Below are 17799 nucleotides of genomic sequence, written 5' to 3'. Positions count from 1 at the left end.
CACCTAGCGTGTGCAAAACCCTCAACGTGTACACAATACATGGTATTGTATGGAGAGCGGTGCAATGCACCATAGAACCAGCAACAGGTCTATTGGTGCACTTATGTAACCAGCCTAGTGAGGGCATTATAGAAGTGGAAGCAATGACTGCACCTTTCAGGCCTTAATAACAATATACTTCATTGCTGATGTGAATCAAATTAAAAAATTGATATACTGCTAGCTGTCACTTTTGTAGTACAATTGTGCACTAGACAAAAACCTGCATTGTTTAGTAAGGTCAAAGTGAGATTGTAGGAAAATCCATATTGTTTGGTAAGGTCAAACTGAGATTCGTCACCTGACATATTGATCCATGTGGTTAAGTAACCAAATCCAACCACTCTGGGCAGGTTTGAACCGATCAAAAACTTTACTTAGGGGTACACTCCTTCCCTTTAACTCTTCACCAGGAACTGTTTATTCTCAATTGTCTGTAAGCCCTCTTGTGAACACTTTAACAATTGTCTGTAAAACCTCTTGTGAACACTTTAACAATTGTCTGTAAAACCTTGTGAACACTTTAACAATTGTCTGTAAACCCTCTTGTGAACACTTTAACAATTGTCTGTAAAACCTTGTGAACACTTTAACAATTGTCTGTAAGCCCTCTTGTGAACACTTTAACAATTGTCTGTAAACCCTCTTGTGAACACTTTAACAATTGTCTGTAAAACCTTGTGAACACTTTAACAATTGTCTGTAAAACCTTGTGAACACTTTAACAATTGTCTGTAAACCCGCTTGTGAACACTTTAACAATTGTCTGTAAACCCTCTTGTGAACACTTTAACAATTGTCTGTAAAACCTTGTGAACACTTTAACAATTGTCTGTAAACCCTCTTGTGAACACTTTCTCTTGAGATCTAGCAATCCAAGTGGTGTGTCTTACCTTGATACATGGCAGGATATTATTCATGATAAGTGTCTCCCTAGATGATGGGTCCAGATCTTCACAGAATTGCTTGACTTTGTGAGCTGCTGCAGCTCTCACTTCAGCCTCACAATCTTTTAACAATCCTTGAAATGCTGGTACCAAATCTTGCTTGGCTATCCCTGGACCAACGGCTTTTTGAAGCTACAATAAAGAAGTATGGTCAAATAAATATCTAAGCACCAATCACCTTTATACTGGGGTTTATTTGACTTCTCAATCATTGGATAATTATCATTTTGAAACTTCAATATAGTCGTATGGAAACTGCAAGCTTTCCTTGGCTATTTTTATACCTCTGGTTCTAATTGTTTGTTATTTCTTAGAGTCAAATCAAACGTTTATTGCAGTTTCTTAGATATTGTACACATAGATTTGACAGCAATAAAAAAAGGAAAATACTGAATGCTAGAGATCTTTTTTTACGCTTTTTTTTTCAATCAAAAGATGTCAACAAAACTACTAAATGTAACATTACTTTTAAAGAATGCCTAAATAAGTCACCAGCATCATATATTGTGATATGAAAAGTCCAAATTTGACTTACTTCTGTAAATTTATCAGCCACCATATATCGTACTCTCCATGACTTATCAATGGCGCACACACGTAATGTGGGCATCACTAGATTCTCTACATCCTCGTGGTTCAGCAGAGATGCAATACTGACACAGGCTTCTACAGACAACAGTCTAACTGAATCCTAGAACACACCACAAACACATATATCAAGGTACATTAATATACTCAAATCATATATACAGTCAAACCTGTGTATAGTGGTCAGCCAAGGGACTAACAAAATGTGGCCACTATAGAGAGGTGGCCTTTCTGTAGAGGGTTGGTTGTTTTTTGTAATCAGGTGGCCAAAACATTTAGAAGTTAAGAGAAGTGGGGACACAAACTAAATACAACATAATATTAAGGGTTTAAAAACTAATTATTTAATCTCACATCAAAAATACATGTACATGTATTTACAATTCAATGACAACTCTGCTTTGCATACATTCTAGAAGTAATTTTGCAGTTTCTGTGAAAAATATCAATCATGAATAGTCTAGTCCAATTACAAATTTATGTAGCACAGTTTTTCGTCTTTCAAATCTTTCTTTTACGATCACCTGGTGCGTTGCTTTCGAACTCCTCCAAAAATTCAGACTTGCGTTTCTTTATGATCAGTATCTGGGTACGCCCAACACCATACTTCTCAGCCAGTTTGCGTGAGCCCACAGAACCACTCGCTTTGTACAGACTGATAATCTTGACCTTCTCGTTCAAAGTCAACGTCTTCCGAACAGCCTTCGCCATGGTTTCGATGAATAACGGTAAATAATGCTGCGATACAATTTGTTACGACGTGATAGCTACGATGCAAAAGCATAGAATGGTAAATGTACGAAGCTCTCGCTCCGAAACACAGTTGCCGCCATTGATGTTTTGTTTACGTTCACGCACAGAGTGACTGTGGTTCACGTGTTACGTGATGACGCACTTTGACCTACGACCTGTCAACTGTACTTCGATGTTTCCTTGTACGGTAAAGTTTCTGACTCCTTTCGGCACTGCAGCAAGTGTTAAATGGGTATCGTTGACATTACTGTGGGTCTATTGGCGGTACGGTCACCCTGTTTGATGTTACCGGGTGATGCCCACAGTGTGGCCGTAGTGAATAACATGAACGAACTACGTCATTGTCTTGTTGCCGTAGTGCAGTGCCTATTGTTAACCAAAGGAGGTGTGTGTTTTCACACCGATATGGCGATAAAACAAAACATCGGACAACCTCTGACGACTTTCTATTTCAATTGAGAGTTTCAACTCAAAGATACCGACCGTTATACACGGTATAATAACCAAATTGGGCCGGTAATAGGTGGCCGCTGACCGCGTTAAAGAGGTGGCCGTTCTATCAAGTGTCATTAACATGTATAATTGCATGGGACTGCCACAAAGTGACTGCTTAGAGAAGGTGGCCGCTCTGTCAGGGTGACCGCTAAGACAGGTTTGACTGTATTACAATTACCAAACTTACAATTTGATAAAAACATTTTAGACAATCATTCCTGGTCAATGTTTAACTTTTCAAAAAATTATTTTATAAAATAACACTGGCTAAAATTGAACTTCATATATTTGAATATTTCTCAACAGAAATTTCCTCAAATAAAGAAACCATTCCCACAAAGCTTGTGTTATTCCCAATCTGATTAAAATCCGATGTAGATGTCGGCTAATCGTGCATTGCTATCTTACCATCGTTATTTAGCTTGAATTGACCTTCGTAGTACATGTTTACATTTTTTAGCCTGATCGCCTCCTCTACATCTGAACACGCCACCATGCAAACGAATTTCTGCTCACTAAGACACAGGCAACCAATCAGGTTGCGTCTTACTTGACAGGGGCATACAGACGCATCAAACATCAACAAACATTGAATATCAACAGGAAGTCCAGTAATTGAACTTCCAGAGCCGAAGTACAATAGCTCAGTGGACGTGGACCTACCTTTACTATTACTACATGGCGTTATTTGTGCACACACGCAAACAACAACGTACGAAGTATTTCAAATGTAAAAAAAATTTCAGTGATTGTATTGCTATATATTTACGGTAATTAAAGAATTCTTGTTTAGATGTACCTCTATGCATTTCGTCTTATGTACATGTTAGCTACATTGGAATGCGTCCCCCCCCCCCCCCCCCCCAGTGTCAATGTTTATCTCAGCGAACGCCTACGCGTTTTCTGTAGTAGGCTTGAAGTACTGTACGATTCATAGCAGTATTTGCCACAATGCACAGTTGTGCTATATGAATCCAGAAAAGAGGAAATTTAAGATATAATTTCTAAAAAAAAAGAAGTCCTTATCGTGAAAATTTCGGTCGCTTTGCATTGCATTCAGGGTTCGAATGGTTCTGGAAAACCCTGGAAAAATGCTCCCTACCCTGGAAAATGATCGTGATCGATTAATATTGACGAACGACATGTCTGTGCTTGAGCCACCCATTCTATGATTTATACACTGAGTCTCGTAAATGTGAAATGGTGAAATATTTTCAAAGTCTTTCGCCACCACGGTGAATCACGCTGATTAAACCAGACAGTCAACCGATCGTTCCACAAGAAACTTTGCCCACAGACCGTACCTAGTATGCATAGCTAGTTGAATGGGCGCCGCAATGTTTGTTTCGATCTTGGCTAATGCTACTCCGAGTCCAGTCGTCATTTCAGCGACATAATATTGTAAAAGTCCCGGGGGTAACAGTAGGTCTGTTAGTTAGGTAATCGTAACATTGTAGTGAGTATCAAGTATCACCAACCACGACTAGAAATTGTTACAAGTTTGGCGCACAAGTCGACATACTACAAGCTCACGCATGGCAATACTAGGGCCTTGGGAAGTGCAGTTCAATTTCCGGGTTGTGGAAGTGCAGTTTTGAATTTCTTGTCGTCGATAAATGGGAATAAACTACTTTTTTTTATGTTTGTCAGTACAGTAACATTCCTAAATGGTCAAGTTGAGTTGTGAAATCACGATGTTCTTCAACACGTGGCCGTATATAAACATCAAGACGCAAGGGCTGAACGGAATCAATTATTCATTACGCGAAATTGCGTTACATAAATGACGTTTTTTAAGAAAAAAAAGTTGTTGGTGACCTATAATTTAGCCACATCAAAACATACAATAATGAGGACACAGTTTAGTTTTTAATTTTTTTTTCTGGATATGTCTGAATTAGACTATACGAATGCTGTGACTCAAATCTTACAAGATCAATGTACCAGCTTGATGAAACGACTACTAAGGGGATAGGACAGAGGTTTCTCCGTTTAATCTTAGCGTGCAAACGTGGTTTTAAAACGTCTTGATTAGTGTCACTTGTCTTTTAAATATTTTGTGCCATGTGGGAACCTTTGTTAATTTCTTCTCGTCCACATCAGACAATTAGATGTCATTCAAAATTATACTTTTAAGTGTATGAACCCTGTGCATTGCATGGTGTTGCGTACACTACAAACTGTCTTCAGTAAGACGCAACCTGATTACGTTCGAGGAGAAGCTAGTCTTGCTGCTAGACGTTCGGGCTTTCTTTCGATGCTATAACTATAAGCGAACGAAGTTCGCATGTGAGGGCCTGATGTTCCATCCTCGATAGCGTTGTTTGGCTGTGTGTCGTATTTTATCGGAAGAAGATCCGAGGGCTAGCTGATAGACTAAGGAGAAGCCTACTACAGGGAACCCCTACGCGTTCAATTACTGGACTTCCTGTTGATATTCAATGTTTGTTGATGTTTGTTGATATTCGATGCGTACATTTATCGTGTATGCCCCTGACAAGTAAGACGCAGCCTGATTGGTTGTGAGGCTCTGTGAGCAGTAATTCGTTTGCATGGTGGCGTGTTCAGATGTAGAGGAGGCGATCAGGCTAAAAAATGTAAACATGTACTACGAAGGTCAATTCAAGCTAAATAACGATGGTAAGATAGCAGTGCACGATTAGCCGACATCTACATCTGATTTTAATCAGATTGGTGTTATTCCATAAGTACATAAATTAATCTCTTCCAGTTCAATATTGGCATGGCTCTACAGCCAGGTAAGCACAATGTACAACTCTAATTTTGACGTCAATGTTGAATCCAAGATTTCACAATTTCACACTAAAAAGACAACTTTTGTTAACTCAAAGAGGACATGTAAATATTAATAGACACACATACCATCACTGAACATTTAACTAATTCTATCTACTTTCTTTCTAGTATACCTGTTAGACCCTCAAGTAATTTGGATAACTTTAAAATTGTCCACAATTGACAAAACACCAAGGAAACTGTTGAGGGCTTGTACTGTCATCTTTAACACTGTGAGTACAGATCCGAGTCTTACTACATTATCCACTCCCTTTCTCCCCCGCTGTTTTCAAAATGAATCAAGATTTTCAAAATATAATATAGAAACTCAAGTTATTTATGTTCCCTGTTTTCAGCAGCTGGTACTTTGTATCCACTAATCTTATAATTGTTAACATTAGTTACAAAGATCTCTTTCTAAGACTGAAACATAGTTGAAGTCTGTGGAACACTTTTGTTTGGAAAGGAGTAAAATTTTCACTTCATTGGGAAATTGTTGATCTTATCTGAATTTGATGTATATGTTTGAAAACAATAACGAATTTTATACATGATTTCAATTCAGTGTAAAATGACAAAGAGGAAACAGTGAAAATTTGTCCAAAGCATCAATAAAAGCATTCCACAATAGTCAGTCTTATGTTACCATGGATACACTAGAGCCTTGTGATAATGAAGTCCCTTGTAGTTAAAAATGGGGTGTGTATGTCACAGGCATTGAGCTTTGAGTCAGAAAAGTATCCTATGCATTTCAACTCGCCGCTTACAGTTAAGAGAGTTGTATTAAACTTGAAACAACAGACTGCTCCTCTCTGTTCCAGGGTTGTGTAAAACTTGAAATAACAGAACCCCTCGCCCCCTCCCCGTTTCAGGGTTAAGTAAACTTGAAATAACAGATTGCCCCTCTCTGTTCCAGGGTTGTGTAAAACTTGAGTTCTATATTCCATAGAGTCTCAACATGTTGTGAAAAATTTGAAGACTACACAATTGTACAAAAAGGTATCCCCCTCCTGTCAATTGTACAAAAAAGGTATCCCTCTCCTGTCAATTGTACAAAATAAGTATCCCCTCCTGTCAATTGTACAAGTGTCCCGTCCTCTCAATTGTACAAGTATCCCCCTCCTGTCAACTGTACAAGTATCCCCTCCTGTCAATTGTACAAGTATCCCCTCCTGTCAATTGTACAAAATAAGTATCCCCCTCCTGTCAATTGTACAAGTATCCCCCTCCTGTCAATTGTACAAGTATCCCCCTCCTGTCAATTGTACAAGTATCCCCCTCCTGTCAATTGTACAAGTATCCCCCTCCTGTCAATTGTACAAAATAAGTATCCCCCTCCTGTCAATTGTATAAGTATCCCCGTCCTGTCAACTGTACAAGTATCCCCTCCTGTCAATTGTACAAGTATCCCCTCCTGTCAATTGTACAAAATAAGTATCCCCCTCCTGTCAATTGTACAAGTATCCCCCTCCTGTCAATTGTACAAGTATCCCCCTCCTGTCAATTGTACAAAAGAAGTGTCCCCCTCTGTCAAGGGTTTTCATTGTAACAAGGCTTTAGTGTGGTCTGTGACGGACAAAAAGGTTCTACAAGTTTAGAAATGTTGTTGGTTAGATATAATGATGATGATGATGATGAAACGGAAATGCAAACCTTTCAGCATGCTATGACATGTTTTATCTTAATAATGATGATGTACATTAGTATCTTTAGTGAAAATACATTGTTAGTACACATCAAATCAAAAACAAAGAAAACATGTCTTTTGGACATTGCAACATTGTTGCCAAATTGGAGACGTACATGTACCTGTTCATCACCAGCTAAATTGACAAATAGCGGTATGATGTCTGACTTGAGATATTCCAGCTCTACAGCCTTGGCAAATTCTCCTAGTTTGCTAGCTGCGGCCCTTCGTACCATTGGGGTGTCGTCACCACATAAGTTACGAAAATGACTGCCGATAAAAATGAAGACATGATATTAGACCAACGATGATTTGTAAACTGAAATAATACACTGTATAAAACCATTATCGCACATCCTAGAATATGACACACAATATACAAACTCTTTCTTTCCAAGAAAAACACAGAAATCACAAATTATAGACTACACATACGGCCAGTATTTCTCCTGAAATACTGCATAGACTATGTACATGTGTACTCGAGTCACATCTTGGAATATTGTGAAAATCAAACTAAACCCTTTCCTTCTGGAATAAAGTATGGATGATATATTCACTTCCCAGATTACCACAAATTATGTGAAACTAAACATTTCACTGCCTGTAATATTGCAGATATGATCATAAAATTATTAATTCCCATAAATTATCATATTGAATGTTTCACTTAGACCTAAAATACTGCCCCAACAACAAATTACGAAGGGACATATCTGCCATATTTACATGCTTGAATACTACCAGAATCATGTAAAGCATAAGTGTTGTTTTTTAGTACATTGCAGTGATTGTAATATCAAATAGTTTGCTGTCAAAATATTACAAGCTTCCACTTCTAAAAATATCAAATGGGGGTAGGGGTAGTCACTACTGACTTACTTTCTGCTTTCATATTATTGCAGACTTTTATTAGATGGGGTAGGGGTAGTCACTATGTCATAATACTGAAATGTCTGACTTACTTTCTGAGTTCTGCCTTCATATTATTGGAGACTCTAGGGTAACACACACTAAACAGTCCACATGCTGAAGTCCTAGATGTAAACCAATCACCACCAGATAAACGTTTTACTAGTGGTACAAAGTGAGATTCTAAATCAGATGACGAGTGTTCTGTAGAGATTTTACGTAGAGAATCCACAGCTTTATCTCTGACCACTGTCTCTTCAACTGTTGCTAAGCTTTCTAGTGGTGGCTGAGAGAAAGAGAAAAGAAATAACACTATTACATTACATTGTATGTACCAGAGATTACTTGGACCGGTGCACACACATACTAGTGGTATACGCAATACTGAAACCATTATTGCATACCTGCATGCACATGATATGCAAATGTGGATGCAATCAATTGTTCTACACGAAAGCATATGATCGCTTAGTGTCATTTTAACGGAAATTTGTTGTTATATGTGATAGTAACAGAACCCCATGCCATGTGAGTGCCAGTGTGGGTACTCAGAACCCCATGCCATGTGAGTGTCAGTGTGGGTACTCAGGGGGTATTTGCACTAGTCCTGCTATACTTTCACTTGTGATGTTCATGAAAGTACAAGTGCAGAGGAGACTGTATGCATTCTTGTAACTACCCTGAGTATGCCACACTTGCACTCATGTGTCATGTGGTTCTGTCATAATCATTAGAGATGTGATTATCAGTATACAAAATATGTAATGTTCACAAGGTGTTTTTTTTTAGACACTACACAGTAAAGGTGTTTTTTTTTAGACACTACACAGTAAATGTGTTTTTTTTTAGACACTACACAGTAAAGGTGGTTTTTTTTAGACACTACACAGTAAAGGTGGTTTTTTTTAGACACTACACAGTAAAGGTGGTTTTTTTTAGACACTACACAGTAAAGGTGTTTTTTTAGACACTACACAGTAAAGGTGTTTTTCTTTTAGACACTACACAGTAAAGGTGTTTTTCTTTTAGACACTACACAGTAAAGGTGGTTTTTTTTTAGACACTACACAGTAAAGGTGTTTTTCTTTTAGACACTACACAGTAAAGGTGGTTTTTTTAGACACTACACAGTAAAGGTGTTTGTTTTTTTTAGACACTACACAGTAAAGGTGGGTTTTTTTAGACACTACACAGTAAAGGTGTTTTTCTTTTAGACACTACACAGTAAAGGTGTTTTTTTTTTTAGACACTACACAGTAAAGGGTACAGGAACCATATTTTGGTGTAAGTAATAATCAATGTGTGTTGGCCTGAAACATCCAGTCACTGTTTCTACTTAGGTAATATGGTTTTCTCTAGTTTTTGTTTGAGAAACACATGTATTTTAAATTCATACATACTAAATTTGTCTGTATGTAAGTGGACTTGTGACCCAAGACTGTTCATGACCGTTCTTTACAATATAGCTTAAGACTTACCAGTAGGCAGTGTACATGCTCAGCACCACCAACTAAGGGGGTAAAACTCCCTAACTGTTCGGCCAATGCCAATAGAACCTCATCCTCATCATAAATGGTATCTGAAGAAACAGGAAATAGAAAATGATGAACATGGTAGCATTAGATATTTGTCATCCTGACAATGATATAAGTTGGGTTCAACTAAGAGAGTATCACAGACATGTAGATTAAATAAGTGATTTTATTCAAGAAATAATTATACGATAATCTAATCATGATATAACATGGTAGTGATTGGAATCTTGTCACATACTACGACACTAGCGAGACTATAGAGTTCAAAGGTCGTGTTAACGCGTTATTTGTGCGTATTTGACGCACTATTTGACACTTGGGACGCATTTTTTTGGATATATGCGTCAATGGGGACGCGTCATAAACAGGGGACAAATGGGGCTTACTGTTGGCAAATGTACGGTTATCATCTTTGCTTCGAAATTGTAGAACTAGACATCGTGGATTGAGTCAGTTCTGATTGTAACTACTGTCTAATCTCTATGTGCAGTATGACCTGTCAAATTTGAAAATGACCCATCGTATACAAAACGTTTCAACCATTTCCTGACGTGCTGAGCACGTCTTGGGTAGTTTAGAAACTACATGATTATCATTATTACTTATCCACATGATTGGTTACTTATTAACAGACGTGGTTAGGCACCATCGATAGCACGGCCGGCCATCGTGGTGAAGCATCTTTCCTCTCAAGTGAATGATGATTAAATAGACCACATCGGTGGACAGTAGTCTATGCTGAAAACCTCATACTGCCACATCACCATTTCATTCTCACTAAAACTGAAACTTTTTTGGGGCTTCGTTACGGGATCGAATGCATTACGTGAATTTCCAGTTCACTACATGCTCTTCGAAGCTTCGTCTCACTAATACATCCATGGTTCACGTAACGCATCGTTCAAGAATAAACGATTATCTTGGTGTATACCGAGTTAGCAGTTCTCCTCAACGACACAAAATTTGTATCAAACTTTTACAACTGTGTCTCTGTCAAATTGAAAGTTCACGCTGTCGTTCATACTTCATCATACATGTCATGGAACTTAGTTTGTGCATTGCGGTTTTGTATCATAGTGTACATGTAGTTTAATGTACTCCGTACGGTCCGACTCCAAGAACTGTCCTAACATCAGCTCTGGATTTATACGATACGAGGTTTCGACACATCTTCTCCCACTCCGCTATATATTTATCCAGAGTTCGTTCTCCGAGCACATATTTTTAGAGAGTGATTACCATAGAAAATCGAAAGTCTAGAAAGATGAAGTTAAACCACTGTATAGCGTATTCTTGCATATAAATGTTTTCTTTTTGTAAGTGCAAACTACGTACTTGTATACGATGTGCGGGAGAATGATACTGATGTGTTCGTGTACATGTATTTACATTTGTAACGTATTCAGTGTACATCTGAAAGACATGCAGTGACTATGTGCAAGCAAATTTGGAAAAGATGCATCGTAATGTGTTTTTGACGCTAATTTTGGCAGGAATACGTCCCAGGGACGCATCAGAAAAAAAGCTACTGCGACCTCTGGAGTTTCAATTAGGCAGTACAATGTTACTACCACACTAGAGAGACTATAGAGTTTCAATTTGGCAGTACAATCTCACACAACGTTTGATGTTACAAAATTACATCAACAAAATACAGACACGGATAGCATGCTAGCCCATCATATATTACATTTTATTTCACTGTGCAAATAATGCTTTGTGTTTGAATCTTGCATGCCTCAGTAATGTTGATTTGTATTGGCAGTGAGATATATGTATCAGAAACAATTGCAAGTTATTCCACCTATATTTCAATACATTTCCTTACCTGTTAAGAATGGTATAAGTTCACTGCGTGTTCGTTCCACTCCCAAAGCTAATGCAATAGTAGATAACTTTTTGATGCTGTTCAGTCGTAGCTGTAACAGTATAGAAAGTACAGTTACCATTAATTATAATCATTCATGCTAGCTGAAGTGAATTTAGTATACAAAAGCTGCAGAGTCCTGAGATTTGAGGAAGCCCTATCTGAATAAGGAACTCTGGTACATTATATGATTGATTCTCAAATGTTTAGTAGGATGCAAAACATTGGACCAATAATATGCAAAGTGTATAATTTTAAAACATTGGACCAATAATATGCAAAGTGTATAATTTTTAAAACATAAAACTTGAATCAATTAAAAGAAATGGTGACATTAGGGTTACAAATATATCAATGCTAGATCAAACTAATATTTGATTACAAATCCTCCCATAGTAGAAAGAGATCTATACATGGTTTATTAAAACAACAATGTGACCAAAATAAAATGGTCAAATTGCTAGAGTTCACACATCAGTAAAATAAACAAGGCGATATCCCTTGTACATTGTTACTACACTGTAGTTAAGCAAAACAGGGTCTAACAAATGGTTATTAGAGGCTTTATCCAATGCAATATTGTTATTACATTGAAGATTGAGTCCAGTCTCCTTCCAGTATATGCCTAATATAACTAATTAACTAGTCAATACGGTGTAGTTGTCAGTCAGTGGTACTTTCTGACAGAACTCTTCTAGGATCAAACTAACAACTGCATCTAGACATAACAGTTTAATCTGTTTTTCTCCACAAGTAGTTTTTGGTGTGCAAACAACTCCCCCCCCCCCCTTGCTTTGAGATCTTATCTTATATCACCTTTGAACACAAATATTTACAATTCAAAGATCGCTATGACATCATTATTCCTGAAAATAGTCTTCAAAACATTCTATTTCCTTCTACTAGGAATCATGAAAGGTTGCTCAATCACATGATTACAGCAACAGTTAATGAAACAAGTACTCACCAGTACCCTAATTTGACATAAAACTAATCATATAATTTATAAATATACTTCGATTTCATTTTTATCTGAATTGGGTTTATTTACAAAAACATACATACATACAGTAGTATTTATCAAACATTATTAGATGATAATTATATAAAACTTTGGAAACTTTTATATTTTTCAGAACGGGAAGTCATTCTTTAGTTTGGAAATATGAGAGTTCACTTCAAAATTTCATTCGTGACTTCCCATGACTGAGGGCGGGCATATAACAAGAAATCAATTTGAAAATACTCGAACATTGTGTAACAAACAAATCACTACACAATAAGAAACTTGTCTCGTTGGGATAACACATTTTGATGATGGTTTCTGACAGATCAGATACCCCCAACAGTTTGATGGCTTATTAGTGGCACAGTGCTTCTGTGTTTTCGATGTTTACACACATCAGTGATCGTTGACAGGGACCGGACAGCTAACTAGCAAAGCACGAATTTACAAGTTACAATTACATAACGACGTAAGATTATTCAAAGATGTATAAATCGGTGCATTATAACGTTTGTTTTGGAACACCAGAGTATCGATAGATGGTGCCCACATTCTACCCTTCAAACAACAATTGTTTGAATTAGTCGCACCGACAAGCAAGACATAAACCGGTCATTTCCAACTGCACTGAGCTCGCTATGCTTGTGTCTGTGACGACGCTGTCACAACATGACCTACGTAGGTGAAATGTATTCTATTTCAGGAACCATACCGTCTACATGTTTCAAAATTCCCAGTATGATTCGCAACTTAACTAAGAATACCACGAGATAAAAATTACCTGAACATCTTCATTTCTGAGTTCGTCAATGAGAACAGCAATAGGGTACAAGGAGTCGTCTCCGGTCTCACTTGTCGCCATCTTGGATTTTTTTGAGCGAATTACGGGTTTCAGAAAGTAAGTACAAGGGCAGATTTTGAGTGAAGCTACCACAGAGGGCGCAATTTGCAAGGTAACTTTGTCGTCCAATCCTGGTCGTCAATCATTCATGATCGTCAATATGCAAGCAAATACACAATTCAAGATTTAAAACATCTATTTGGAAATATCACAACTGGGTATTGTTTATACATTTACATTTGATTTACATTTCCGAACTGGAAGCAAGACCCGAGGAACTTTATGATTCAAGGATATCCGCCCCATTAGGATATTATTCGATTTCGGGGGGGGGGGGGGGGGGGGGCTTGGAAGATTTTCGAGAGAAAAAAAATTGTCGCCGGTCAAAAGAAAGACACAAAGGTATGCTCACCAACTCAAAACAGAAAAAAATGTTTCCAGGGTATGAGCTAAAAAAATAAGCTGTAAACTACAAATGTCAAATTCCCAGGTACATGTGCCGTGCGAACCTAAAGTTTGTCCAAGTTTTATACTATAACTGTTGGCAAATGCTGAAACAAACCAAAACACTACTAAACCATCAAATCAAATTACTAACAATACTGACCTGACTAAGTACCTTGAGTGAATACTGTAATGTTTCATAATGATAAAATAATTTTAAATGATATGGTATGCAACAATATACTTTGAGGATTTTTCTTGATCTTAATTCTCTGAATTCAAATTTCAATTATGACCAGGAAAGGGTATTGTTATCACCTTGGTATGTTAAAATGACACCAGATAGTACTCTTTTAGTCCTTAAATTTCAAAAGTTTCTAGGTGTACCCACCCCTACACTGTTCCCTTGTACTTTAATTCAAATTTTACCTCATATTACTTACTACCTCAACATGTTAAAATAGCACCAGAAAGCATTCTTTTAGTCCTTACATTTCGAAAATCTCCAGCAGCATTAGCCACACACCCCTACAAGACCTGGCTAGTGGTACACCCCCCCCCCAAGGGACGTGACACGACACGACGACAAGTCAAATTTAAAGCATATGTTTAAGACAAATTGTTGAACCCATACTTGGCAAAAATAGTTTGCTGTCTAGTTGCTCTCGAAAAAAATTGCTGTCATGGTGGTTGAATTGTAAAAAAATGCTATTGGGTCGAAATCCTCCGGCCCGCGCCCCCCTTTGAAAGCAAATGGTTTAGCCCTTAATGAAGTTAAAGTTAAAGTCTTACACAACACGACGTCGAGTTGAAGTTCTAGCTAAATTCAAACGTTTCTGAATTTTATAAACATTCGCTCAGTTGCTATTCCCTCCACACACAGTCTTACATATCCCAGATTATCTTGGCGTTACAGTCTCGCAAGAACCCCCCCCCCCCTCCTCCAACCACACACTCAATTCCAGAGATAGTTACATGTGCAGCAAAGCAAGTCTACGGGCTAAAATCTTACACAGCTATATAGTAAAACACGTCTGAAATGTGTACAAAAATGGTTTTATTCGTTCCAAATATGAACAATGACAAGAACAACTATGTAAGATGTAGTTAACCTATATGTGAAATGTATTGAAGTTTATTTCAACAGTACGAGTCGTGTATATCATTAAATATATCGACTGACCAGAGGACCTTAAGCCTATAAACTCATATCCCAATTATAGCAATTTGGAATCGGATTCAGCCAATCATTACTTGTCCCAGCATTGCTAAACAGAGTAGATAAACTGCCAACATTGTAACAGTTGTCATATGATCTGTCATTATATGATAATGTGTGGGGAATTAAAAAGATCGACTTTATTCTGTACTCCCGGCCCCAGGCCATCAACAATTCTGGGTGGTCAATACACGGGTATTTCTATATCATTAGGAAACATTTTTTTCATGGGTATACTACAAAGTTGTTTTGCTCGACAAATAATTATATATTACAGTTAGAACAGGGGGTGTTCGTCAGAAGACTGTACATAACATGTAATGGCCACTGTCGATCATTTGGCAAGTAGTTGTAAGTGTTGTTTTACCTGCTAGATAAGATCACTTTTATTGCTGAAAACGACTGTGATTGAACTGAAAGATGTAGAGAGAGTTTTGTTTACATAAATTCAGCTTTTGAAACATTAATATTTATACTGTGTATAGCAGTAAAAGTAAAAGTGTTGTCATTCCGACATTCCATCAGGAGTAAGACGACAGCCTTGACATATGTTGAATCAACCTAGGTCCCAGGCCAGGCCCGCAGTTCGGAAGCTCGAAGGTGTTCGGGATAGAGCGCCCTCGTTGGTAGACTATGAGGAAGTCATAGTAATTCAGTTGCTACAGTCTTCTTTCAAATAAGCCACACAAACTATAAAAAAGTCTTCATAACTGTGCGACTTATATTGAAATTAACACATTTTTAATATACACATATTATGTATCCCATCGGTATTAAACAAGAATTCTGTCGATAGCACACTGACCCAGGTTTTTATTTTTAAAAAAATACAAAAAAATAATACAAAACTAGAGAAATGTTGATTTCAAATGGATTGAGCAAGATTTTGTCTCTTCGTTAATTAATGCATATAGACATTGTATATACCGTGAAGAGTATATGGTTAATGCATACAGACATTGTATATACCGTGAAGAGTATATATGGTTAATGCATACAGACATTGTATATACCGTGAAGAGTATATATGGTTAATGCATATAGACATTGTATATACCGTGAAGAGTATATATGGTTAATGCATACAGACATTGTATATACCGTGAAGAGTATATATGGTTAATGCATATAGACATTGTATATACCGTGAAGAGTATATATGGTTAATGCATACAGACATTGCATATACCGTGAAGAGTATATGGTTATGCATATAGACATTGTATATATCGTGAAGAGTATATGGTTAATGCATACAGACATTGCATATACCGTGAAGAGTATATGGTTAATGCATATAGACATTGTATATACCGTGAAGAGTATATGGTTAATGCATACAGACATTGTATATACCGTGAAGAGTATATATGGTTAATGCATACAGACATTGCATATACCGTGAAGAGTATATGGTTAATGCATACAGACATTGTATATACCGTGAAGAGTATATGGTTAATGCATATAGACATTGTATATACCGTGAAGAGTATATGGTTAATGCATATAGACATTGTATATACCGTGAAGAGTATATGGTTAATGCATACAGACATTGTATATACCGTGAAGAGTATATATGGTTAATGCATACAGACATTGCATATACCGTGAAGAGTATATATGGTTAATGCATATAGACATTGCATATACCGTGAAGAGTATATGGTTAATGCATACAGACATTGTATATACCGTGAAGAGTATATGGTTAATGCATATAGACATTGTATATACCGTGAAGAGTATATGGTTAATGCATATAGACATTGTATATACCGTGAAGAGTATATGGTTAATGCATATAGACATTGTATATACCGTGAAGAGTATATATGGTTAATGCATATAGACATTGTATATACCGTGAAGAGTATATATGGTTAATGCATATAGACATTGTATATACCGTGAAGAGTATATATGGTTAATGCATACAGACATTGTATATACCGTGAAGAGTATATATGGTTAATGCATATAGACATTGTATATACCGTGAAGAGTATATATGGTTAATGCATACAGACATTGCATATACCGTGAAGAGTATATGGTTAATGCATATAGACATTGTATATACCGTGAAGAGTATATGGTTAATGCATACAGACATTGCATATACCGTGAAGAGTATATGGTTAATGCATATAGACATTGTATATACCGTGAAGAGTATATGGTTAATGCATACAGACATTGTATATACCGTGAAGAGTATATATGGTTAATGCATACAGACATTGCATATACCGTGAAGAGTATATGGTTAATGCATACAGACATTGTATATACCGTGAAGAGTATATGGTTAATGCATATAGACATTGTATATACCGTGAAGAGTATATGGTTAATGCATATAGACATTGTATATACCGTGAAGAGTATATGGTTAATGCATACAGACATTGTATATACCGTGAAGAGTATATATGGTTAATGCATACAGACATTGCATATACCGTGAAGAGTATATATGGTTAATGCATATAGACATTGCATATACCGTGAAGAGTATATGGTTAATGCATACAGACATTGTATATACCGTGAAGAGTATATGGTTAATGCATATAGACATTGTATATACCGTGAAGAGTATATGGTTAATGCATATAGACATTGTATATACCGTGAAGAGTATATGGTTAATGCATACAGACA

General features: G+C 37.0%; 1 protein-coding gene across 2 annotated transcripts in view; it reads right to left on the bottom strand.

Moving 5' to 3' along the window:
* Positions 1 to 13501, bottom strand: part of LOC144439659 (serine/threonine-protein phosphatase 2A 65 kDa regulatory subunit A beta isoform-like) — a 29959-nt gene extending 16458 nt beyond the window's left edge. Inside the window, exons 1-7 of one of the 2 annotated variants that reach the window (XM_078128898.1) lie at positions 13407 to 13501; positions 11581 to 11671; positions 9696 to 9796; positions 8271 to 8503; positions 7422 to 7575; positions 1522 to 1677; positions 933 to 1118 (exon numbers count right to left, since the gene is read on the bottom strand). In XM_078128898.1, the coding sequence (XP_077985024.1) occupies positions 933 to 1118; positions 1522 to 1677; positions 7422 to 7575; positions 8271 to 8503; positions 9696 to 9796; positions 11581 to 11671; positions 13407 to 13487 (1002 nt within the window). In that variant the 5' untranslated portion in view covers positions 13488 to 13501. The remainder of the gene's footprint in view (positions 1 to 932; positions 1119 to 1521; positions 1678 to 7421; positions 7576 to 8270; positions 8504 to 9695; positions 9797 to 11580; positions 11672 to 13406) is intronic. The other variant, XM_078128899.1, reaches the window with a different exon arrangement.
* Between the last annotated feature and the right edge of the window lie 4298 nt (positions 13502 to 17799).

The sequence above is a fragment of the Glandiceps talaboti genome, chromosome 9 (assembly GCF_964340395.1).
Source record: "Glandiceps talaboti chromosome 9, keGlaTala1.1, whole genome shotgun sequence".
Taxonomy (NCBI): Eukaryota; Metazoa; Hemichordata; class Enteropneusta; family Spengelidae; genus Glandiceps; species Glandiceps talaboti.
Note: the sequence above shows the minus strand (reverse complement) of the source record. Positions and strands in the feature narration are given on the sequence as shown.